This window comes from Monopterus albus, unplaced genomic scaffold, assembly GCF_001952655.1.
Source record: "Monopterus albus unplaced genomic scaffold, M_albus_1.0 scaffold12.1, whole genome shotgun sequence".
In the NCBI taxonomy this organism is placed as follows: Eukaryota; Metazoa; Chordata; class Actinopteri; order Synbranchiformes; family Synbranchidae; genus Monopterus; species Monopterus albus.
This window is the reverse complement of record NW_018127892.1, coordinates 3,565,535-3,579,691: the sequence shown is the minus strand read 5'-3', so window position 1 is coordinate 3,579,691 and position 14,157 is coordinate 3,565,535. Positions and strand designations below refer to the sequence as shown.

Below are 14,157 nucleotides of genomic sequence, written 5' to 3'. Positions count from 1 at the left end.
ATACGTAGTGCTTTCCCATCCAAAATATATCTAACCCTTGCCAATATCGATATATTTTTTGCTATTTTGTGCTGAATATATCTGATATGAGATTTCCAGGCGAATTTGTCATCAACTAAGACACCTAGAAATTTAATTTCATATACTCGTTCTATATTAGCTCCCCCATTTTTCACTTGCAGTTTATCTAGTCTACGATTCCCAAATACCATAAATTTAGTTTTATCCAGATTCAGAGATAGAATATTACTATCACACCATTTCTTTATCTTCTCAAGTTCCTGTGAAACCCGTCCCGAGAGTTGCTGTAGGTTTTCACTGGATGCCCATATGGTAGTGTCATCAGCAAATAAGACCACTTTCACTAAGTCTGTTGTGCTATTGCTAATTATAAAAGTAATGTTCTGTCATCTGATGTTATTGCTTATTGAAAAAAAAACAGGTTTGTGAACTAAATGCATCTACAGTCCACTGAGAGTTAGGGGACAAAAAAACCAAACAAACAGCTGAGACAAATTATGAAAATGCAGACATTTTACATGAAATGCAGAGGGTGTACTGTAGATGTAATGTTAAAGTAACATTCACTCGATTATCTTGTGTTGCTGTCAAAGGCAATGAGTAAGAATTGTTGTCAGTCATCCAAATCTTCTTCCCGATGTTCACTACATACAGTAAATATCACTGTATTAGTGATTTAGTTTCTTCCCTCCAAATAAACCCATTAGTCCAAAAGTGAATGAATCCATCTTCTTCATCCGAGCAGAGGGACATGGACACTGTGCGAACAAATAAACAGCATTTTTCGCTAACCTTGTGATAGACATGTACATCACCTTTAACCAAAGTAACTGTACACAACAAAGATGGCAGCAGCTGTTGCCTCAACATGCTTAGAAGATAGAAAAATGGCTTCAGCTTTTGATTACTGAAACTAGACTAAAACTAACAAAAATCCAAGCACAAAAAAATTACTGATATTTACTAAAATAAAAACATGTTTGTCAAAAATCAAAAGGTGGTAAAGTTACCACTGGGATGTATGGAGAGAGCAGTTCACTGTGCAATTAACCAGACATTTAGAATAAAAAAATGCTGCACTTCCTTTGCCATTACATTTATTCTATTCTTTTCATAGCTAAATTTGTCATTTCTAGTATTTGCTGTGAAGCCATGTTGCAAGAGTTTTGATGGTCAGAATCAGGAACTAAAAAGAAATCAGTAAGGCTCCCTACTCCCTGAGGATTGAAGGCTGTTTTTAATAATTTAGGCTTATTAACTGCAAATGTAATGACAGAGCTCTGCCAGACAATACTCTGTAGCCCATTACATGTGCTCTCTGGTGCGGAAGCAACAGGAATGAGGTAAAACATGGATCAATGCAAAACTGAAGGAAGAACAGTAGCATCACGATACTGTGTTTTCATTTCAATCATATACATAGGATGTGCAAATGTAAATCATCAGTGCTTCCTCTTGACTTGGAAATGCACAGGGGTCTTTTCAAACTAGAGCCATGCCATTTGGCTTCCCTCCCAGGTGACCTTGTTGGATGCCTGTATCACATCAAGTTGAGCTGTTTGTGAGAACTCCTCTGGGGTGTTACATCCAAGTCTGTTAGTGTGAGGCTTGTATCAGCTTGTAGATCCCAAACATCTCCTGTGTTACTTACTCAGTGAAGACTAAATAAAAGTGAAAGGAAGCAGCACGAACATGGTGGGTGGTGAAGAATAAAGGTCGGCACGCTCCTACACACTGGCAGGTTCTGTCGCCGTTATCACCTCTACACCCCACCCCACAAATCCGTCCTTTTCTCCCTATACATCCATCCTGTCTGAGAGTGTGTTAGTCATGCCAGCCTCACTGCATGGTCACTGAAGGAAATGATGTGAGATGGAAAGCAGCAGAGCGTGCGGTGTGCCACCAAGGTGGGTCTGTTTGATCGATGAAGTAGAGAAGCCATAGAGAGCGGAATAGGAAAAAGGGGGGAGCAAACATTGAGAGGCCTAGTCTGGGGCACTGCTCACATATTTGCCTGCCAGAGCTAAATATAAACGTATGGAGGAAGCAGAACTGTAGCGAGGTCACCCAGAGACACAAATGGGAGTTTTAACTGCCCATCTTCATGGCCGACACCTCTCCTTTCTTGCTTTATGGCTCTTGCCAGGATTTTTTTTCTTTAAGAGGCTGATTGTTGTAGATCGCAAGCTGGAGGTGAGATCTTTCTCTGTCTTTCATCAGATGTCTCTTGTGAGATAAACACCAAAGCCCTTTAGTCCCCTCCCAATTTTTTTTTGCTCTTTCTCTCCTACTCAATTCCACTCCCACTTGCTTTCCTGCCTGCTCTGCTTTTTCTCTGTACCTCTCTCTGTTCAGGGGAGGTGAGTAATATTTTTTTGTTGTTGATGTTTGGAAGAGGAGAGAGCATGCTGATGCGAGGAGCTGTGGCCCAGCTTGAGTTAAAAGCTCTAATAATAGTTGGTGCATCTATCTCTCCATCCATCCATGCATCCAGCGTTCCGTTTACCCAGTGAGCAGTGGCGTAGTCTCACTGATCAAGTGAGCGTGCTCACTCCGTTGCCGTGGTGATGGCAGAGGTGCAGGTGGCCGGCTAATGTATTACTTCTGTTTGTGTTCCTTTACCAGAAAAAGGCAGAAGAGGCTCACAGGATATTGGAGGGGCTTGGACCCAGGGTAGAACTGGTGAGTGGAGACATTGACTTTATGTCGCCTTTCTGTTCCTGTGTTTTGTACTTCTCGTTCTTTTGTTTTTTTCACTACGAACATGTGGGATCATGTTTTTTGAAGGTCAGGTTAGAGGGATAAAGGACTCTAGGGAGACACAAAGGACAACTCTGAATTACACATATACCACAGCAGTGGTTTAAAGAAATGAAGTAAAAATATCTGAGTTCTGTACTGTAGATTTTGAAGACTGAATACAATGAATACAGAATATTAAATGGTACTCAAACCCACTGAGATCGCTTTTTTTTCTTCACCACATGTTCAAAACCTTATTTGCAACATTTTCTTTTATTTTAATTCTTAGCTCACACATAGCATGTGTATCTATCAGTCTAACCATCCTTCTTACTCTCACACACAAGCACCCAGTGAGTTTGATCACTTTGTTTTGAACAAATTACCTATTGAGCCCATGCAAGACGCTACATGATACAGGTTCTGCTCTGTCCTTGGGGGCATTCATTTTGAGGGAGTCATTTGGATGGAATTAGACTGGGTTTTTGGGCTTTTGCTAACCAGAGCTTTGAGTTGCTTTTATTTGATGACTAATTATTTGATCCCACATTCAGATCGGGCAAGGTCAGAATCCTATTGAAGAGACATTGGAGTGTATTCTGTCATTTGACTTCCATGTATCATCCTGTAGAAATTCAGCTGTTTACAGCTGAACTGAAGTTTTAACAGATTCATTGATCTGCTTGTTTCTTCTCCGGCTCTAGCCTCTGTACAATCAACCTTCTGATACCAAGCAGTACCATGAGAACATCAAAATGTGAGTCTACAAATATTAATAATATAATTTTTCCCCATATACAACGACTATAGTATAACTGAACAGACTGCTGAAGAGTTTAACTGTCATGTGGGATTGGTGAATATACACATAATCTCAACACAGATCTCTAGGATATTTTAAATATGTAATTGAGTTTTGTAAAATATGTCATTGAGAGAAAATAATGTATTTGAAACCATAGCAGTGCTCTTGAAAATTGAATATCAGCATATACCAAACTCAACTCTGGGATTTAATTAATGAGGGTCTTAATTATTATTATTATTATTATTTTTTTAAATATATCAAAGCCTAACTGACACAAAAAAGGCTGAGAAACTCAGCCTTCATAGGAGATACTGTATTTGTTTGTGTACAAATGTAATAACTTAGAGCCAGTCTGACACTGGCATTCATGTGGACGGCAAAATAAGAATTTCATTCAGGGAAACACATTTCCTAACTGTGCATATGACAATCACTTTGACCTTGACCTGAAGGTTTGTTAAATAATATTAATGCTGCATATGGGGACAGGAAGACCTCCTGTTGTATTAGAGCCTGGTATTTTTTAAATTTAATGTAATTACTATTACTAGAAAGTGAAACTTGGCTGGCCTCAACAGCTAACTTCCTTAGTGCCTGTATATTGCATCAGCAAGAAAGATTTGCCACTTTTTTCCACCCTCACACCTCAACTCCATCTTCCTCATTGGCAGACTGCAGAAATGGCATTTCAGAGGGGGATGTGAAATTGGCATTATGTAAAGTTAGTAACAAAGCTTACTGGAATAAATGTGTGTAACAAAGGATGCTACATACCGTAAAAAAAAGCTTTATAGAAAGGACGTGCTGGTCAGTGGCACTGCAGTTACAGTGGTAAGATTTGTTTTGTTTAAATACATTCCTGTAACTCCTAGTATCATGTAAATGTAGTGTTAATTGTGTGCCAAATTCATCCTGAATATGAAACCTAATTGAGATGGAGTACACCAACATTCTCCTATTGTAATATTAGGTATTAAAAATTATTATTTGAAACTTCCAAATCATACAAAGACTAGCTGTTATCTGGCAGTGAAGACTTGGGTATGTGATTAAAGGCTACAGTAACATCGGATCACAGAGGTTATTTTGTATGTTTCAGAATAACTACCCTCTGCTCTCTGTTAGCTTCAACCACTACTAAGCTGATAAGATGAATATTTTTTTTAAACTCATATTTAAATGTTTGTCACATGGGAAATTGGATTGAGGTGCAAAAAAAAATCAGCCAACTTATCTGTGAAGTAGGTATATTCACTCATATAAAAGTGCAATGAGTCATATTTGAATTGTAGTCACCACTAACAGAGCTTCAGGTCATCTGTGTTCAAACTAAAGGCACATTAGTCAGAAACACAAATAATAAAACAAACAAATAAACCTAACGCCTCTGACAATGGACTAAAATGGCTATTTGATTTTTCTTACTCGTAATGTTATAACATGAAATAGTAACAGTAGGATGCTTTTCTCAGCATTCAGGTTTGTGTTGGGTCAATGATTAATACATTGTCAATATTATATGTTAGTCTATCAGCACAAGCAAAGCACCGTACACAACTATGTATAGCCTTGCTGTGTCTATCATTAAGGCGTATATGCATCTAATCTATAAAGGACCATAATTCACTGAAGCACATCAAAGAGGTGTCTCCAGCACTGGCACAGTGGCATACCGTAAGATGTGTCTGTAGCCTTAGCTACACACTGCTCTGTCTTCACTCCTTTTGATCCCTGCACTGTTTGATCAGTATTATTGCCTCAGAGCAATTAACTGAACACTCTCCTGTCCCTGTGTGTGTGTGTGTGTGTGCGCGTTATAAATTATCACTGTGTCAGTTTCAGCCAGCAACACTGACCACTTTGTTTTGTCAACTGGTTTGATAACCTTGGCACTTATCTGACATAGACGATTACCAGTATCTCTGTGGAGCACTCGGCATCAGAGACCCATCCCAGTTCCTGCACACACACTGATTCTGCCACTCAGCTGGTGATTAACTGGTCAATATCTTTTGCACATGCAGACTGCTATGAAGGCAAACTCTGAAATGTTTGCTCAGTATGGTTGTACCACTATGGAACTTATGTCACAAATGAGCATATAATGAATCTCTCAGCCATCATGTTTTGGAGGCATTATGCCAAATTACAGTGTTCTTTGATATCTCAGAAATGACACAGGCTTAGAGCAGGATATAGTAAAGCTTTTGTAGGGGTGCAGGCCTGTTAATCTTTCCCCTTGCCATATTGTGTCCAGAGGACAATGCCAACTCTGTTTTTGCCATACCAAGTTTGTTCTCACCTATTATGTGTGGATATGCACAATATCAAGCTGGATTTGGCAGCATTTCTTTTTCCTGCTGCAGTGGCTTGACTCGGTGTGTCTGTTTTGGATGCGTGGGAGTGTGTATGTAGGTTGGGGGTTAACACTGCTCAGATGTAACTTGGCTTTGTTATTACAGATAACATGTTTGGGAAATGAAGAGTAGGTCACCTTGTGTGCTTGTCCCTCTATAAACCAAACATTATCATACTGTCTTCCAGTGTTCACCAAACTTATACACCACAAGTAGCCCACGTCCTCGTCTTCTGTCCTGACCCTGGGGCTCAGCTGAAGTGACTGTGTAGAATAAGATTACATTAATCGGTGGGGAATGCAACCTTACAATTGACAGATTGAGCATCATAAATAAAACTCTCTCTTGCAGCAAAGAAAGAGACAAACTGAGTGAGTGCCTAAGGAGACTGCTGGCCCTGACCTTTATTTGATGAAGGATTCTCAGCCTATATAGGTTTTATAAGTTTGGCTCCCCTCGCTGTCCTTCCCACCCAGAAGCAAGTTTGAGTTTATCAAGTGGTAGCATACAAGGACAGGCATTGTTTGTGTTTGTATGAGTGAGCCCCCCCTGTTTGTTTAAAGAAGTTGGGCAGAAGGAGTGCAGAGGGTAGAAATGTGTGCCTGAGGACCTGGAGAACATGTTAGACTTAGATGTATTATGCAACAAATGAAAGCCAAAGCACAGTTTGGGTAGTGTTTTTTTTTTTTTTTTTTTTTTTACTATCCCCACCTTACAGTTGTTCTCTGCCTTTTTGTTTTCTACATGCCTCTTTCTTCTTCCTTCTTAGAAACCAGGCAATGAGGAAGAAGCTCATTTTGTACTTCAAGAGGAGAAATCATGCTCGGAAGCAGTGGGTAAGTAGAGAACAAGATTTTGGACTGGGACTCGGCCCGTAATTGATAACTACAGTCAAACTAGATGACCTGCTCCTTGAAGCTAGTGGCCATTTTAAGCAGATCAAAGAAAAATAGAGCTTTGACCATTCATGTCAATTGAATGCACTTTCAGTGAGGTGCTGTAATGAACGTTGTACAAGGTTGGTCTGTGCTCTTGGCTGCCACTGATTGCGTGAGACTTGGCCAAAGAGCGTGGCTATAAATAAAGTAGAGATCATTCGGGTGAGCTCTGATGCTAGAGTCAAGTAGACATCTCAAAATCAGCTGGTTTGATGGAAAAATCATTATTCCAAATCAAGTCCACAGTTGTGGGTTGTTCAAAATAGCATCTGACCACAAGTAGTAAATATGATGTTTTGTACTGCTTCCAGCCTCAGTGATACTGCCAGCATTTATTATATATTTGCTAGTTTATATGAGACCAGAAAGAACAGTTGTATCAAAGCATGCGAGTTGTGGGTGAGTGTCTAGTCTTTTCTCATGCTGTGTCTGAGTGGGGGAGGTAGCTCTTAGTGGGCAGAGTGTGGGAAGACGTCATGTTGTGGTTTATGAGCCTACTGAGGGTCGTGTCACCATTAGGGTTAATGGTCTGCTTTACAGCCTGACTATGAGGAAGCTGGGAAAACAGTAGGCTGTCATCTGCCAAAGGCATGGCTCAAGGCCAGACTCCCACTAGAACATAACATATCACTTTGCCCCCTCTGGACATACAGAGGTACAAGACAGGAGATGCCAGAGAAAGTGAGAGCTAGGGAAGATTGCTGAATATATTTAGTGAATGTTAAGGCACAGTGAAATGTCATTCTGCTTTTTGTGAGATGTCTTGTTTTAGTGATACCCGTTAAATGTTGTGCAAATGTTCTTTGTCAAACTTAATGGACCATTAGTTTTGTGTTTTGAGCCCAAAGAGAAGTCAGAGTAGAGAAAGATTGTTGAGAGTGACTTTGCAATCGATTGAGAGCTTTCCTGTTTTTGTGGTGCTTCAGGAGCAGAAATTTTGCCAGCGCTATGACCAGCTGATGGAAGCCTGGGAGAAGAAGGTTGAGCGCATTGAAAATAACCCGCGGCGCAGGGCCAAGGAGAGCAAGGTGCGGGAGTACTACGAGAAACAGTTCCCAGAGATCCGCAAACAAAGAGAGCTGCAGGAGCGCATGCAGAGGTGAGATCACAGCAATTTTATTTATTTATTTATTTTACCTTTTCACAACAGGAGATCTGTGATTGTTCAAAAGAGTAAAATGGATGCTGTTAATTTCTGGAACTGATGTAATTGCTTTTATCTCTTCCCTAGTTACTGCTGTCACAATGAAGAATTTTGATTTTTTTTTTTTCATTGTATAATGTAGGGGGCTCAGTTACAGTAATATATGGGTAATTTTGAGTGATGAGTCTTGTGTATTTTTCCTTATGTAGCCGTGTCGGGCAGCGAGGAGGAGGGCTGACTTCGTCTGCAGCTCGCAGTGAACACGAGATCTCTGAAATTATTGATGGATTATCAGAGCATGAGGTAAGCTCTCCTGGTAAAGGTGATCTGACTCGCCACTTGTTATTTAGCAACCTATCATGCTAATGAAGAAATGATGGTGACCAGACATCTGCATGTCTGATTGTATTAAATGGAACGCAGATCAAGGCTGGTACTTGTACCAGGAGTGAAACCAGGGTCTTTGAGGTGGTGGATGAGAATTTTACATTCAAATGCTGTTAATTTATTTGTATTTGCATGTCATGTACCACAGATTTTTAATTTTTTTACTAACTAGTCCTGCAACTATTATTTTCATTACTGAGTCTTCTGTTGACTATTTCCATGATTAGGAAAACCTGCTGGAGTACCTACAGGTATATTTAAGAGCAGCATTAATTAAGTTGGCCAGGTCTTTTTAAAATGATTAAAGAAATACATTCAAAATAGAAAAGCATCCAATAATCACAAAACATTCTATTCGATTAGTATTTTTGAATAATATTTCCTTTCATTTGCAGTAAATGGTGGTGAATATTCTAAAACCGCATCAGACAATCTGCATGAATACAAACCTTCTTGAATCACTCCCACATAGTTTCAGTGACATATGCCAGTAAATATTGCCCAGTACCACAGCTGTTCTACTGGGTCAAACTGATGCCATCATATTTCACTGATAGATACCACATTTACACTGAAGATCTTAACTGGTACGCCACTAGAATCCTAGCCCTTTAAAGTGTCCATGGCATGCTCATTTCCAGCCATTTAATGTTTAATCCTGGGTACCTCTAGATTAGCTTTGGGTTTTTAAGCTTACTGTTAAGTTCCACTGAGTAGTGGAAACATCGTTTCCTTCCTTGCCTTGTTTAATCTCAATAAACCATTACTACCTTCCTCCCCCTGAAGCTAGTATCAGTGGCTTTCTTTCAGTCTCATCCTGTTTCCTTACCTCAGACTTATCTGACAAGAAAATACATGGAACATAGTCTGACGAGCTAATGAGAAAAAAGGTTCCTCTCCTGTCTTCTGTACTCATTAAGTTTCATACTGTTTAGTGCAAGTGCAATATATGTACCATGCTGACATACAGTTCCACTCTAGAGACCAACACACTCACTCCATGGTTTTGGTTTCTGCATGTGGCATTTGTGTACTTCAGAACACAGAGAAACAAATGCGGCAGCTGGCAGTCATCCCTCCTATGCTGTTTGACGCTGAGCAGCAACGCATAAAGTTCATCAATATGAATGGACTGATGGATGACCCTATGAAGGTGTACAGGGATCGGCAGGTTATGAACATGTGGAGCGAGCAGGAGAAGGACACGTTCAGAGAAAAGTAAGCAAAACATTTCAGTATATTCATGTTCGCTTAACATAATTTCTTCTTTAAATAGTTAAAGATCTCCTTTTGTTCTTATTTTACTGACTGGACTGAGTTTTGTTGGCCATAAATAAATACACATGAAAATAGCTTGTGACAGTAATGCTTTGGCATTTGGTATTGGAATTTTATTGCTAGAACACAATGTATGAACACGCTTAAGATTTTTCAATTTTATTTTTTTTCACACTTTTCACATTCAGCTCTTTTTTCTTTTTTTTTTTATCAAACACAATATTAGCTTTCAGCTCCATTCTCATGTTTGTTAGACAGTGCCTTTGAGAGCTTCTTTTCAAGCAACAAGATCTAACGTGTCCTTTGCTCCCTGTGAAATATGTTGCCGGTAAAGGGTCAGTAAGTTGTCAGTAAGGAAGTGAATCTTCCCCTTTCGTGAGAAACGAGAGGAGGTGTTTTCAAGCTACCAATTCTAATCAACCTCGGACAGTTAGATCAGTGACTTTAAAGTCTACCCACATATAGTGCCTTGCAAAAGTATTCATACCTCTTGAACATTTCCACATTTTGTCATGTTACAGCCACAAAAATAAATGTATTTTATTGGGATTTTGTGTGATAGATCAACACAAAGTATCGCATAATTGTGAAGTGGAAGGAAAATGTGTTGGTCTATCACATAAAATCCCAATAAAATACATTTAAGTTTGTAGTTGTAATGTGGCAAAATGTAGAAAAGTTCAAGGGGTATGAATACTTTTGCAAGACACTGTACAAAAGATCTTCACTTCCTTATCCTAATACATTTGATCTAAAATGTACTGTTTATGTTTTATTATGACCAAGTCTTGCAAGTATTATTTAATAATTCATTGCTTCTCTACTTTGGCTCTCTTTCTCTCTCCAATTTAAGAGAAGCTTTTATTTAGAACTTTCCATTGTGCGTCAGCACTGACGTCACATTCTCAGTCATTTTTTGTGTGTTATTCTCTGATCTTCTTTTGGAGACCTTCAGCAAATGCCAATGATTTTAAGTCATTCCATCAGCAATAGTTTTTGTTGTGCTCCCACAGGTTCATCCAGCACCCCAAAAACTTTGGTCTGATTGCATCTTTTCTGGACAGAAAGGTATTGATTTTATTTATATATATATATATATATATATGTGTGTGTGTGTGTGTGTTTGGGGTTCTCCCTCTGAGTGACCCAGTCTTCTTAGTAAATGGTGTTTGGAAACTGACATTTCATGTATCTTTCAGACTGTGGCTGAGTGTGTGCTCTTTTACTACCTGACCAAAAAGAATGAAAACTACAAGAACATAGTGCGGAGGAACTACAGACGCCGTGGAAGAAGCCAGGTATTCTCACCTTATAGGCTCACAGTTCAAAAAGATGCTCAACTTTGTGACCAACCCCCAGTCATACAGCATGTTTGAGAAAAGGTTGCATTTACATTTTTATTTATGTGGCACTGAACATGTTTTAACTGCGGGTGCACAGGGAGCTTCACAAGGTATATAGGGCAGATAGGTGTGAAGTATCTGGTGAGCAAATGCTGCACTCAACATGAAAATGTTTAAAAATTGCTGCAAATGGGTCATTGTGTTACTTAAAATGTGTGCCTTGTAAAGAGGTCATATTCTGACTTATGAGTACTCAAGCTAGAGTAGTGTCTTTGCAGAACAGTGAGGCAGCTCCAGCCATACAACTATCATGACTAAAAAAAAGGTCACACTTACAGATCCGGTGCAACAGTTTGCTCAGTGCCATCACGTTGGCACTGTTTCCACACTGTCACATTGTTTAAGCACAGATCATTTTTATTGTTAGTGAGCTCCCAGTTATTACTTGGCCTTTGATTAGGTGCTAGCTGTTGTAGCATGGTAACAGGCACTAATGAAAAGACGCATTCACTTAATGCTGACCTTTTCCTGTGCATACAAGGGTGGTGACTCCTCATCTTTCCTAAAGAAAACTCTGCTCATTACCTGGTAGTGTCTCATGAGTAACAAATAGCATTAATAGCTCACAGGCATGAGTGGAGGTAGCTGCATCAGTGATATTGTGCAAATGGAGAAAACAGTTCTCTGACTGCAAAGGTGCATTTTGATGTTGCTCTTCTCCCTGCCATCCTGCTTTGCTCATTTTTATGTTTCCTTGCCAGGAGGCGCATGTAATGTCTGCTTTTTCCTTTGTTTTTTCCGAACAGATGTACAGAAAGAGCTCAGCAAAGGTTCACGTTTTTTTTTTTTAGATTAGCATTAGCCTAAAGGCAACAACCGCAGATACAGTGCAACAAAAGAGCAGTGGCTCTCATCAGTACAAATACATCTGTTTGGCCCATATTAAGTACTGTTTAAGGATTTTGGTAAGGCTGCAAGTCTGTACTAATCTGAACTCTAACCATAAAAGCCTAGACAGGCAGGAAACTGGTAAGGAAGTGGTTCTGGGTGCTTAAAGAGCAAGCATTATACAGCAAAAATGTGTTGCGGAACTTTCATATCCTGTTTTGTCTTGCCTACGCTAAAAAATTAGTAGCGTTTTTTTTTTTTGTTAGTAATTGTTGTATATGTTCAAATGAAAACCAGTTTTTTTTAGAAATGATAAAGAGAGGAATGATTTTATGCTTCATGTTTCTAGGTTTTGCAAACACCATGGTACAGTTTTGGTGGTGTTTTCTCATCAGATCTCCAGCCACACATCATGCTTTCTGCAACGGTGTGCCAAAAATATACTTGCATCTGAATAATATGTTAGACATCACACCATCCACAGGAAGTGTGACCTCACTTATTGTTTGCAAACAAGAATAAAATGTGGTGAAAGGACATCAGTTGTATCTTGTAATTAGGGGTTCACCAAATCCTTGGTTCGGTTCAGACTGTGGACATTTGGTTTGCAGTTTGTGGTTTTGGTTCAGAACCATTATAGTGAAATACTGGAGGAAGTGGAGCAGCAGAACACTCTTGACTGGACATTAGAAAAACAAGATTTAAATACTACACATAATTATTTTCCTTACATACATGCACAGACAGACACAAATGTGATAACTGACTCCTTTTTTATGTTTGCATATACACATTGAAGTGCATGTATCAAAGGTATACAGATTACAGGAGAGGCTGGAGTGTTAATAATGTAAATCTGTGGCTCAAGTTACTTGGAATACCTTTGTAATAGAGTGCCTTGTTGTTACTGTCTCTCTCTGACATCGCAGCATAGCCAGCAGCAGCAACAGCAGCAGCAACAGCAAGTGAGCCGCAGCAGCCAGGAAGACAAGGAGAAGGAGGAGAAAGAGAAGGAGGGAGAGAGGGATGAAGAAAAAAATGAAGCTGAAGACAAGGAAGATGGAATGAAGTGAGCCATGTTTTTTTAAATACTGACTAAACTTTCCACGCCAGAGTCGTGTTGTCTGTGTCAAACACTTAATGAATTTGTAAGGCTAAATACTATGTGTTGCAAAGATGACTCCATGAGCCATGATGAGAGGTACTTGGAATATATTAAATAAATGGATTAGAAACAGTTCCAATAAGAGTAACTACCCCCAATACTTTATGGATAATGATACACCGGTCATCAGAATGGAGGATGCAGTTGATAAGTTAAACAGATTTTTTGTGAATGTTGGCCCTAGTTTAGGAAGAAGTATTTGTACAGATGCTTCAGCCGTCACTAGAAATAATAATACAATTGAAAAGAACATGAGTTTTATGTTCTTGAAGCCAATAGTTGAAAAGGAAATTATAGAGATAGTAAATAAATGTGATAACAAAACATCAAGTGATAGTGATATTAATTATTTCCGTTTTATTTATTATCTGAGTCTGAACGATCTTTTATTTTGAAAAATGACCGTATTCTCTCGGTTACTTGAGCGCCAAAACTGGCTTACTTGTGGACATATTCAGCCTGCTTAATGAACTCAATCTGTCACTTCAGGGGAAAATGACAACTGTCTTCAAGTTGGCAGATAAAGTAGTTGCATTTAAAGCCAAACTGGATTTGTGGGGACGGCGCGTCCACAGAGGCATTTTGGACATGTTTCAAACATTAGCGGGGATTTTGGGTGAGACTGAGCCTGAGCCTTCATTCTCCCAGCTGGTGCACGATCACCTGTCTTTGCTTTTAAAAGAGTTCGAGCGCTACTTCCCAACCACAAAGGACCCACGAACTGCCAAGGAATGGATCCGCAACCCATTTGTCAACAAACCAGGTGAATCCAGCAGGTCTGTGCAAGAAGAAGATCAACTGCAAATCGCAAATGACGGCGGCCTTAAAAGTATGTTCGAGACAACAACTGTCGGTGTTCTGGATTAAAGTCATGACAGAATACCCTGAGATCGCCATCACAGCACTGAAACGAGTGCTGGGGCTCAGGGCTCCCTTTGATTTAGCGTTATGGGGAGTTAAAAATGTCAACACAGTGGATTCACGTTTATTGTTATAGTAACAATATACGTACCCTACGTACACCGGTAAAATTGTCAAGCGTTGAACGGTCCACAGTGATAAAAAGGTTGGGGACCACTGCTCTAA

The 14,157-nt window shown here is 39.5% G+C and overlaps 1 protein-coding gene across 7 annotated transcripts in view; it reads left to right on the top strand.

Moving 5' to 3' along the window:
* ncor2 (nuclear receptor corepressor 2) overlaps nucleotides 1-14,157 on the top strand; it is a 94,861-nt gene that overhangs the window by 41,134 nt on the left and 39,570 nt on the right. For all 7 annotated transcript variants that reach the window (XM_020590672.1, XM_020590676.1, XM_020590671.1 and 4 more), the window contains exons 7-15: nucleotides 2,647-2,703; nucleotides 3,468-3,520; nucleotides 6,698-6,764; nucleotides 7,793-7,965; nucleotides 8,220-8,313; nucleotides 9,437-9,615; nucleotides 10,689-10,743; nucleotides 10,875-10,973; nucleotides 12,836-12,975. In XM_020590672.1, coding sequence (XP_020446328.1) covers nucleotides 2,647-2,703; nucleotides 3,468-3,520; nucleotides 6,698-6,764; nucleotides 7,793-7,965; nucleotides 8,220-8,313; nucleotides 9,437-9,615; nucleotides 10,689-10,743; nucleotides 10,875-10,973; nucleotides 12,836-12,975 — 917 coding nt within the window. The remainder of the gene's footprint in view (nucleotides 1-2,646; nucleotides 2,704-3,467; nucleotides 3,521-6,697; nucleotides 6,765-7,792; nucleotides 7,966-8,219; nucleotides 8,314-9,436; nucleotides 9,616-10,688; nucleotides 10,744-10,874; nucleotides 10,974-12,835; nucleotides 12,976-14,157) is intronic.